This window comes from Meriones unguiculatus, chromosome 7 (genome assembly GCF_030254825.1).
Source record: "Meriones unguiculatus strain TT.TT164.6M chromosome 7, Bangor_MerUng_6.1, whole genome shotgun sequence".
Classification (NCBI taxonomy): Eukaryota; Metazoa; Chordata; class Mammalia; order Rodentia; family Muridae; genus Meriones; species Meriones unguiculatus.
This window is the reverse complement of record NC_083355.1, coordinates 25,875,336-25,886,409: the sequence shown is the minus strand read 5'-3', so window position 1 is coordinate 25,886,409 and position 11,074 is coordinate 25,875,336. Positions and strand designations below refer to the sequence as shown.

At 58.7% G+C, this 11,074-nt stretch overlaps 1 protein-coding gene across 1 annotated transcript; it reads left to right on the top strand.

Annotated features, from left to right (window-relative positions):
- The first annotated feature begins 3,398 nt into the window (after positions 1 to 3,398).
- Positions 3,399 to 9,868, top strand: Dlx3 (distal-less homeobox 3). The gene is made up of 3 exons (XM_021641646.2): positions 3,399 to 3,948; positions 4,992 to 5,182; positions 6,680 to 9,868. The coding sequence occupies exons 1-3, from the start codon at positions 3,624 to 3,626 to the stop codon at positions 7,025 to 7,027; spliced, it is 864 nt and encodes a 287-aa protein (XP_021497321.1). The 5' UTR covers positions 3,399 to 3,623; the 3' UTR covers positions 7,028 to 9,868.
- Positions 9,869 to 11,074: the final 1,206 nt, after the last annotated feature.

The window sequence follows — 11,074 nt, the reverse complement described above, 5'->3', positions numbered from 1 at the left end:
GAGGGCTTGACCTCTCTAGCACAGCAGCACCTACAACCCCCACCCCAATCACCCTCCACACCATAGTGAAACTGTTACCCAAAGCGCCTACTTCCCGGAATGGAAGTCGGGCCCCACGAAGAGGATATCGCGTCTGTCTTGAAGGTCAGCTCATCAGCACCCAAGACAAGGGATACAGAGTAGAGGCGCTATGAAGACAGTGTTTGGATGAGACTCTGGAAAGCTACATGTAAGAAACCCCGAGAGGGAGACGCTGGCCAAACAAAGATGGGTGGACAGGGAAGGAGCTGGAAAGCAAAAAGTAGCCCAAGTCAGAGTTATGGGAACTACTGCCCTGTCCCTGGCAGGGCCAGCCTCCTCAAGATTCAGACATGACCTTCTTTTTACGACCACTAGATGGCGCCAGGTCCCCAGTCTAGGAAGAAGCCTGCCGCCACACCTTCTGACTCCATCCTTTTTCCTAGTCCCACCCCTCTGGGGCTCTCTGGGAAAAGTGCTGGTTGTGCCAAATCTGCCTGATACCCGGTCTCGAAGAAAGAGCTCCGTCAGCAAGCACCTTCTCTCCTGTCAGAGACGGTGTGTGTAATAGACCTCCACTTGGACACCAACCAGCACCCCTCTTCTCACTCCTGCCCCCCTCCCAGAGGCCCGTCAGCTGTCGCTGGCTGCTTGGCTTCAGGCCTCCTCCAGGAGCAGGGCCCTGGCTAGCTGACACTTGCTCATCTTGCTGGACCAGATGAGGTCCAGTGGGTGACACCGGTCCTACTGCATCTTCTGCATCATCTCTCCACCCAGCTATCACCCAGCTGCTGGTGGCTCCCTCCCTGCTGGCCTTAGGGACCCCTCAGGGACAACCCAGGACTAATTTCCATCGAGAATGAGTCCTGTGCCTGTGTCAGGCCTTCCATCAAGCATGCCTCCGTCTCGGCCTGGCCTTCATTAGAAAAGTACCAGGGAGATTCAGCGTCTATTATTTAGTCACTCAGACATTTCCCAAAGACTATCTTAGGTATCTGATCCATAGTGGTGAATGGGTGAGCAGTCCCCAGGTTACTGTGCAACAACAGAGGACAAGGTGCTCACACATCACCAAACAGTTACTTCAATAATGCGCCTTCTTCTCCTCCTCCTCCTCCTCCTCCTTCTTCTTTCCTTTCTTCCTTCCTTCCTCCTCCTCGTCCTGACAGGGTTTCTCTGTATAGCCCTGTCTATCCTGGAACTCACTGTGTACCCCAGGCTGGCCTTGAACTCACAGAGGCCCACTTGCCTCTGCCTCCTGAGTCCTGGGATTTAAAGGCTAAAGCCACGCCCAGCCTTAAAGGCTTCTTGCTGAGGCTGATGTGACTTCAGATTCTTTCCAGAGCACACCAGACCTTAGAAATTACCCTAAAATAACTTACAACCTCAAGGCTCCAGGCCCAGGTGGAGTGAGGAGAGACTGGGGCGTCTTGGAATCACCTGTCACCCCAGATGAATGAATGAACGAACCCCCTGAGACAGGGTTTGCCCGACGCTGTCCCTTCCCTGTGGGCAGCTGGGGGCTCCCAAGCAGGAGGCCCTGCCCGCCGCCCCCGCTCGCATCCTGGGAGGGGAACCGGCAGCCCAGTGCCCTTCCTGCCCCCAACGCCCCGGGCTCCTTGGGCGCCCTCTTGGCAGAAGAACAGAGGGCCTCCAGAGCGGGTGGCAACTCGCCCCGCCACGAGCTCGCAGCGGCGGGCGATAGGAGCTGGGGGGACGCTCAGATAGACAGACAGATAGCGTTGCCCTCGCCCGCCCCCGCCCCCACCTTTCCCACGCGGCGGCCTCCCGGGGCGGCCCAGGCCAGGTGGTCACCTGCTCCTGCCCCTGCGCCCCGACCTAGGTCCTCCGGCCTGGGAAGCCTAAGTTTTCCTAGGCTCGGCAGCCCGTGGCGGGGTCTAGCATTGGAAACTCGCCCAGAGCCCCCTCTACACCCTACGCAGAATAGGCCCCTTTTCGCTGTGCCGTCCGGCTCCTCGGCGGCACTTAGACGGGCTGCAGACCCAGGAGCTACCACGAGGTGGCGCGCTGGCACCGCGTGTCCTTAGCATAGTGCGTCCCCGCTGAGCAAAGCGCGGGGAGAGACAGGGTAGGCGAGGCGCAGGGGCAGGGGTGTGTGTGGGATTGGGGGAGAGGGTAGGAATTGGAATTGGGAGAAGCCTCCTCCCTCCGAGGATAGGCTCGGGAGCAGGAGTGGGGGCGCAGTAGAGAAACGGGATTGACACCCAAAGCAGCAAATAGGACTTTGAGAACCAGGCAGGACCAGGAGATGGGGGCTGGGGGTTGCTCCAGGCCTCTTCAGGAGGGTCATCCCGGCGGGAAGGAGCTGAGGGGGCTCCCGGACGGATCGGAACGGTCTATGCACCCCTGGGAACGCGCAGCCGACGCTGGCCGGTCACGACCCTGCACCCCCACCGCCCCGCGGTCCACGCACGGACGCGCTCTGACACCCGCCGTCTCCCACGCGCCCTTGCACGCGCGGCAGGACCTTTCACGTTCTGTCCTGTTCTGTGTACACAGGAAGCCAGGCTCGGGGGGGGGGTTCGCTTCATGGCCCTTTTAGGGTCAACCTGGTCGCTCCCGTGAAGCTGCACACATTGAGTTGTGGGGGGGGAAACGCACCCCCAAAGCCGTACAGCCTCGCTCCCGGGTCCAGCTTACGACCTTTGCAGGCCCAGCGTGCTTTTTGCCCGGTGAAGCTCTTCCTTCGCGATTTTAAAAGCCGCCTGTCACGTCCAGTGACTGTGGTGTCCTAAAGACACTAATACAGTCAAACTTTTATTTTATTTTTTTCAAGAAAACGAAAATTCTTTTTCTTTTATTTTTTTCCGATTTTTTTTTTTTTTTCTTTGAGAGATGGAAATCTTTTTCAGGGACCCCGGGTCCTTTTGCCACTCTGCCTGTCATTTACATAGCTCGCACATACATCACCAAGGACCACACCCCCCCTGCCACACAAACGCCCAATGGGTAAATTCCCCTCCTTCTCCGTCTCACCCCAAGCCCACCCCCAGCCGCGAAAACAGACGGTCTAGTAGATCCTGGGGGCTCTGCACGGCCTCCCCTTCCACGCGTCCCCGGCTTGGGAGGACTTATCTGAGCTGGAGCATTAGGGGGAACGTAGTGGGGCTGGCGGTGGCGAGTGTGTGTGTGTGTGTGTGTGTGTGTGTGTGTGTGTGTGTGTGTGTGAGTGTGCGCATTTGGGGTAACAACAAAGGGGGTTGGGGGAGCCAGTGAGAGAGCGCGAGCCTGTTTTGCCTCGAAGGCAAGACTTGCAGCCAATCAGCGCGCAGGAGCCTCCCTCCGCGACTCCCAACATTGAGTCTATAACCGGCTGGCCGGGCGGAGCTGGCAGCATTTGTGACTGTGGCTGGGGACGCGCAGAGAGGCACGCAGCGACCGACCGACCGACCGACCGACCGACGGCCGGCGATGGTCTAGGCGCCCCTCGGCCGCCCCCTCCCCCGGACGCCCCCCAAGCAGGCCCTGCCCTCGCCCCCCGGCACCGGGCTCCTCCGCCTCCCTCGGCGCTCCGGTCCTCCCGCTCCGGCGCTCCACCTCCTCCTCCTCCGGGGAGGCCCGGGGAAGCCGCGGCGGCCGCCAGCATGAGCGGCTCGTTCGACCGCAAGCTCAGCAGCATCCTCACCGACATCTCCAGCTCGCTCAGCTGCCATGCGGGTTCCAAGGACTCGCCCACCCTGCCCGAGTCTTCGGTCACGGACCTGGGCTATTACAGCGCCCCCCAGCACGACTACTACTCGGGCCAGCCCTACGGCCAGACGGTGAACCCCTACACCTACCATCACCAGTTCAACCTCAACGGGCTCGCGGGCACTGGCGCCTACTCGCCCAAGTCGGAATACACCTACGGGAGTTCCTACAGGCAGTACGGGGCGTACCGGGAGCAGCCCCTGCCCGCCCAGGACCCAGGTGAGAAGCCCCGGGTTTGCCCGGGGATGGGAGCCGAAAGCTCCCGGAGGGGAAGAGGCGGAGGGGGAGACGGATGGTGGCCCCTCCGTGTTGGGGGAGTCGCGCGCCCTCCCGGAGATCTCGGGGAAGCTGGGCCCACGAAGCGCGCCCCCGGGGTGCTTAGTGGGGACCTCTCTATGCTGGCACCCGAGCCCGCGGCCTGAGACTGCAGCCCGGGGTCTCCGAGCGGCAACCAGCGAGGGCTGGGGCGGGGGGGGGTGTCCCAGGACCCTTCCTCCGGGCGCCGTCTGGGGGAGACCTGGCCCGGGGGTAGTGAAAGGCACGTGGAGAAGGACCAAAAAGGAGTCCCAGAAGTGGGGGGAGGCGAGGCGGAGAAGTCGAGATGCGGAGGAAGAGCGAGGTGGGGACAGCGAGAGAGAGACAGAGAGAGAGAGACAGACAGACAGACAGACAGAGAAAGAGAGAGAGATGTGAGGGAGACAGTGAGGAAAAGCACGGAAGAAAGGGGAAGGAGAGAAGGAAGAGAAAGAAAAAGAAGAGAAAGGAAAGAAGGGGAGTGAGGAAGGAAAAGAAAACAGAAAGGAAAAAGAGAGAGAGAGAGACGTCGGTACTTGTCTTGCACTTTTTTTTTCTCCCTGAGACAAATTGTCCTGAACTAGGAAGCTTTTTCAAAAGGAGATGGGAGGACGAGGGGCGGGAGACGCCCCGGCCAGCTAGCTGGGTCACTGGAGGACGGTCCGCGGCCGGGCGGCCGAGCCGGGAAGGCGTCCTGGGCGCAGCGGTCCTCGCCCAGCCGCCGGCGCCGGCGCTCCGAGGCCCGGGTGCCGAGCTGGCAGCGCCGCGTCGTGGGCGGCCGCCGGGCCGGCCGGGTGGCCGCGGCTCCCTCCCCGGGCGCGGGCGGCCCCGCGCTCCTCCGGGCAGGTCCCGGGGCTGATCGGCGGGGCCTGGGAGGGCGCGGCGTCCGGCGGCGGTGGGCGATCTCGGGGAGGGGAAGGGGGGTGTCGCAGGCTGAGACTCAGCTGCCGGGTTTCTCCCCTCTGCAGTGTCGGTGAAAGAGGAGCCGGAAGCCGAGGTGCGCATGGTAAACGGCAAACCCAAGAAGGTCCGAAAGCCGCGCACCATCTACTCCAGCTACCAGCTGGCCGCCCTGCAGCGCCGCTTCCAGAAAGCCCAGTACCTGGCCCTGCCCGAGCGCGCCGAGCTGGCTGCCCAGCTGGGCCTCACACAGACCCAGGTCAGTCCTGACTGCTCAGGGGCAGGGGGGCATCTGGAGGCAGATGGGGGCACGACGGACTCCCTAGGTACCGGGGCGCCTGGCTGGCCGCTTGAGTACGACCCCCACCCCCGGCCCCCTGCAGCCAACTGCAGGAACTCTTGCCTGTGGGTTGTGGGATTGTGAGTCCACAGGAAGGGTTACAGTAGCCAGCCCAGGAGGGTGCGGTGTGCATCTTTGGGCACCTATGCAGCTGTGTATGCTGTCACAGAGAGATGCCCTCCCCTGCACCCCGGGACTCCTAGCACCCAAGACCCTCAGCAGTGTTGTAGGACCTAGGAGTCCCTGCTGTCTTTCTCCAAGGCCGAGCATGTACGTGTAGGGCATACGTGTGACATGTCAGAGAAAACTCACATGAGCGGTGAGGTCCTTTAGGGGTCATTCGCAAATAGAACACTCGGAACAACAAACAGTTAGCTCTTTCACACACACACACACACACACATGTATGTTTGTGTAAAAGACAGCGTCTTGCTTAGTTAGCACCCAAATGCCTCTACCAATGGTTAAGACCTAGACTTAGAGATCAGAAAGCCTGAGTCCACCCCACCCTCTTCACGTCCCTAAACCCCAAGCAGCCTCACTGCTCTGGGGAGGAATGTCGGGTGCCTGGCTCGCCACAGGTGTTGACAGGCTGGCTTTGGTGGCGGCTAGCCTGCGTGGGGCCTGGTCCACTGGGAATCTGGGTCACCTGGTGAGGAGCTGATTCATTGTTTGTACCAGTCATGGGGTGGAGAGGAACAGGGGGGGAGGGGGAGATACCCCAAGGGAAACCTAGGGACTCAGAAATCGTGGCTCACCTGCTCCTGAGTCCCCCAACACCCAGCCAGAGTCTAGGAGCTCTTCCGTGCCTCTGTGTGTGTGTGTGTGAACGTGGGTGTTTGCATTGTCGGTGCTTATCTGGGTGTATCTGCGCGCGTTTATAGCTTTGTCTGGTGGCTGTGTGAGGCTGTGAGTGGGTATGTTGCCGGGTATGGAAATACCTGTGTGGGTGTATGTTTGTCCCCAGTGTATGTGTGAACCTCAGCTAAGGGACTCTAATGTGGGCAAAATGCCACAAACGACCTCGTGTCCCATTCAGGGTGCCTTTGCTGTATAGCAGACCATTTGCATTTTCTGTGTCTTGACTTTCTTGAGCTTTATATCGACCCTTTGAGATAGGCGTTGTCACGGTCCCCATTTTGCAATGAGAGGGAGGTGAGGCCGGAGAGGTTAAGTAACCTGCCTGAGGTCGCACTTGGGAAGCAGCAAACTGGCCCAGCAGAATGTCCCGAGCCACCGTGTTTTCCCAACTGGAAAGGAAGATGCCGGCTTGGGAGGGGGGGCCCTGGGGCTTTGACTAGTTTTTCACACACGAGGCCGAGTGCTGCTCTTGCCCTCTCCAGGCTGTGTTCTCCGTGGGCTTTCCCTTCGGCGTGCTAAGAGGCTAACCGGTTGCTCTTTTCTTCTCCCGTCCAGGTGAAAATCTGGTTCCAGAACCGCCGCTCCAAGTTCAAAAAGCTCTACAAGAACGGGGAGGTGCCGCTGGAACACAGTCCCAACAACAGTGACTCCATGGCCTGCAACTCGCCGCCATCACCGGCACTCTGGGACACGTCTTCCCACTCCACTCCGGCCCCCACCCGCAATCAGCTGCCCCCGCCGCTCCCGTACAGTGCCTCTCCCAACTACCTGGACGACCCCACCAACTCCTGGTACCACGCACAGAACCTCAGCGGACCCCACTTACAGCAGCAGCCACCTCAGCCAGCTACCCTGCACCATGCCTCCCCGGGGCCCCCGCCAAATCCTGGGGCTGTGTACTGAGCGTCCTCCCGGCCCGCGCCAGTTCCCCCGACCTGACAAAGGACCCCCCCCAGGACCAGGCAGAAGGTGCCCTGTCCTAGCGACACTCAGGAATCATCAAGGGGCCCAGGGGAAAGACTCCCTTCCCCATCCCTCGTCCCTTCCTCCAGGGACCTAAGAACCTTCAGATGATGCGTGGACTGCGGATGCCCCCATTCCCTCCCTCTGCTTAGACTGGGGTGCCCTCCAGATGTTGGGGCATCCCACCCCAGTGGGGGACAGCCCATGCTCTCTGCTCCAGGAACCTGGATTGCCTCTAGATGGCTCGTCACTTTCCTGCTTTGCAGACGGAGCAGAGACCTCCAAAAATGGGGAGAGCCGGAGTGCTCGCCTGCTCGCCGGGTCCAGCCCGTGCCGGGGCACCGGGCACCACGGATTCCAGCACTGCCAGGCCCTAAACCACCTGGGGCAGCCAGCCGCTCTGGAGCCACTCTTTTAAAGACATTGGACATCACGGTCAGGGCTGATCGTCAAGGTGGCGGCCTGACCTAGCACCCACTGTTCTCCAGCCCTCGTTTAAGATTTTGAGGGTCAAACCAAAGAAGATGATGCCCCCACGTGAGGGAGCCTTTTTAATATCCAGGGCTTTCGAGGGAAGACTCAGGGAAGCCTTCTCTCTGCCCCTTCCCTGGCGAGAAGGGCCGCCTGTGTCTTTTCCTAAGGACCGATTTCTTCTTCCATGTACAGGGACTTTTGCACAACTCTGGTTTTAAAAGCTGTTGAAACGTAGGACAACAAAGGGCATTGTTAACAGTTAGGACCAAATCCCACTCATCTCTCCAGGGCTCGGGCATCTCTGCTCTGCCCTGTCCCAACTTCACTCCTTCCTTTTCTCCCAGTAAGTTGGCAGTCTGGGGGTCAGACCCCGACTCTCATGTACCAGGCAAGACAAATTCCCCCCAACACCCCCTTCATGGCAGCTTTGGAGACAGATTGCTTCCACTCCGCTGCAAAAATGCAAAGCGAGGAGCCAGGAGACGAGAGGAGGCCTAGAACTCAGTGCCTTAGGGGTGAGGCTGGTGGCTTGGACGGCTGGTTCTAGTGTCTCTCCCTGGCCCAGGTGTCCCCCCCTCGCCCCCTCCCCCAAGCTAACCTTCTTCTGCCCCTGATGTGGTAAAACATCGAAGAAAAGGAGAGGTAAAAGACTGTAGTTATATATATATATATAGTATGTTGTTTTTTTTTTGTTTTTTTTTTTTTTTAAAGAGCAAACCAAGAGAAGCAGCCTCCTCCCCTGTGGTTTCCTATTTATGTGACCCTGCTCCTCGTGGACCAATCTCCCTGCGTGTTGCAAGCTGAAAAGGAGGGATGTGGGCTCCTGCTGGATTTGGGTTTCGTGGGAGGTTGCAGGAGCAAGAAGAGATGTGGTGGGTCTCCGAGTCCTACCCCGAAGGGACAGGAATGAAGCCAGCTCCCACCCCTCCCCAGCCTTCTCCTTTCTGCTTTCTTACTGGACCAGTCTTTATATATAATGTTAATAAAAAAAAACCAAAAAAACAAAAAAAAGGAAGAAGAAGAGGAAAATAACCATGGTGCTCTTTGAACTGGATACTAGTGGCAGGCAGCTCTCTCTCGAGGGCAGGCCTGGAGTTGGGGGAGGCGTTGAGGGGGAGAGACCCCTCTGAGCTTCTAGGGGCTGCTGAGAAAGACAAGGCCTGGGTGGAAACGGCTGGTGGGATGCCGGGCTCGGGCTGGGGGCAGGGGTTCCTGACCCTGGAGCTGCCCACGCTGTGAGCAGGCTCCTAAGCAGAGCTTCCCCCACTCTGCTTGGTGGCTTGGCGTTCTCTGTCAGCCAGCTGTCCTCTACCACCGCCATGGCTGCTGCCAGGTCACCTCGGGGCTGCTCTTTGATCTTGAGCTCACACACAGACATGCTTGCACACGCGTGTAAAAACCCCTGCCTCCACGCCCAGGCACTCCCAGCCCCTCACCCAGCTGTCTATCCCTTTTAGCTTGGGTGAGGGTGGGACCAGCAGAGCGGGACTGTTCTTATAGCTGGTGGGGACCTCAGACTGGGCTTGGGGAACAGCGAGCTTAGGGGAAGGGGCTCTGTGTTTCCCTTCTTGGGAAGGGCGTGGCCCTGACTCAGAATCTTCTAGATGCTGTTACTGACTGCCTATGCTGGAAATGCTGAGCCCTTCTTCCAGATCCCGACGCCAAGGCTTCTGAGAGGAGGATGAATGTGTGTGTGTGTGTGTGTGTGTGTGTGTGTGTGTGTGTGTACCAGGAGGTGGCATAGATGCCTGACTACACTCTACAGCTTTCTATCAGATAGGCACATAGTGACATCTCTTGTCACATATACATGTAGTCCCAGTTGAGGAGAATTGTCACCCTTTGAGGAAATTGACACCCCTCACACCAAAGAGAGTTAGGCCTCCAACACACAAGTGCAGAATACACTTAGGTTTCCCCATCATGAGACACATACACACACACACACACACACACACACAGAGTGCACAGAAGCAGTCTTGTTAGAAAGTCAGTGACAACAGCCAGCAGCTTCAGTGACCCAGCTCAGCCTGGAACCACAGGTCAGGTCTTAGTGTACTGTCCAGTGGAGCCTCTGGGGGGCTATGTGGCGGAGACACAGCAGAGATGACAAGACAGAGGATGGGCCTGGCTCCCAGCGCTTGCCACAGGGAAGCCAGGTCCTCAGGACAGGACCACAGCCCCAACCCCAGCCTGAGCCTCTCTAAGAAGACCTCACCCTCCCTGCAAGCGAGCCAGGGAGGCTCGGGGGAGGAGGCCACGCCCATGGGACTGGCTCAGACTAGTAAGGGTTAAGCTGGCAGCTGCCAGGCGGGGCTGCCCGGAGCTTTTTGGTTTGAGGGCTGCGCTGCGTGCAGGCAGGAGCAGCGAGGCGGCAGCCGGGCAGACTCGCTGGAGACACTGCATTTTATTAGGGCTGGGCTGCCAGCAAAGGGAGGGAGAGAGGAGAAAAGGGCAGAGAGAGGAAGGAAGGAGGGAGGCTGGGCGGGCAGGCGGGGCGGGGACGGGATGAAAGGATGTTGTAAGGGCCTAATTCCTCCCAGCTCATCCCAGCTCTGTCAGGCTGGATTAACTGCCCAGGTGACCTCCTGCGGGGGTCAACCCCACCCCTGACCTCCCCTTCCTCCTCTCCTCACCTCCAGGCCCACCTCTAGGCCAGGGGTCAGTTTACCCTTCACCCACCCTGATGAGGGGCCCATGGGGACAAGAGCTTGGAGGAGGGGCCTGGCAGCATGCCAAGGTGGGACCACAGAGCCCACCTGCCTCCGGCGGCTGCCTGACTGTACACATTGTCTCCTCCTGACAATCTTCAGGGAAGAAGGGGCAGGCTAGGGAACCCCAGGCTGCCTGAAGGTCACTGCTTTCCAAGTCTTAATATTACATAACATGGGGGAGCTGGAGAGATGGCTCAGTAGTTAGGAGCACTTGGCTGCTCTTCCAGAGGACCCGGGTTCGATTCCCAGCACCCACGTGGCAGCTCCCAACTGTCTGTGACTCCAGTTCCAGGGGACCTGACAAAACACCAAGGCCCACGGAATAAAAATAAATAAGTTTAAAATATATTACGCATCAGGTGGCATTTGTTAAAATACCTGATGAGTGACAATTTGGCAGGTGAGTGGGAAAGTGTCCATTTTTCAGACAGGGAGGACTGTGGGGGACTTCACGCTTAGCACACATGAGGCCTTGGATCCAACACCTAGCACAAGAACAATAAAGGAGAGAGAGGTGGGGTGGAAAGAAGAGAAAAACTGGATATAGTGGTTCGGTTCAGGTCTATAATCCCAGCAATCTAGGGGCTGCAACAGGAGACTTGAGAATTTAGGGTCAGCCTAGACTAAATAGGGTATTCAAGGGCATTCCTGAGCTAGATAATAAAGTCAAGCTATCCTGGGCTACATAGTGAGAACCTGCAGAGAAAGAAAGAGTGTGAGAGAGAGAGATACAGGGAGAGAATGAGCCAGGTGGTAGTAGCGGCAAAGGCAGGTGGATCTCTGAGGTCTATAGATCGAG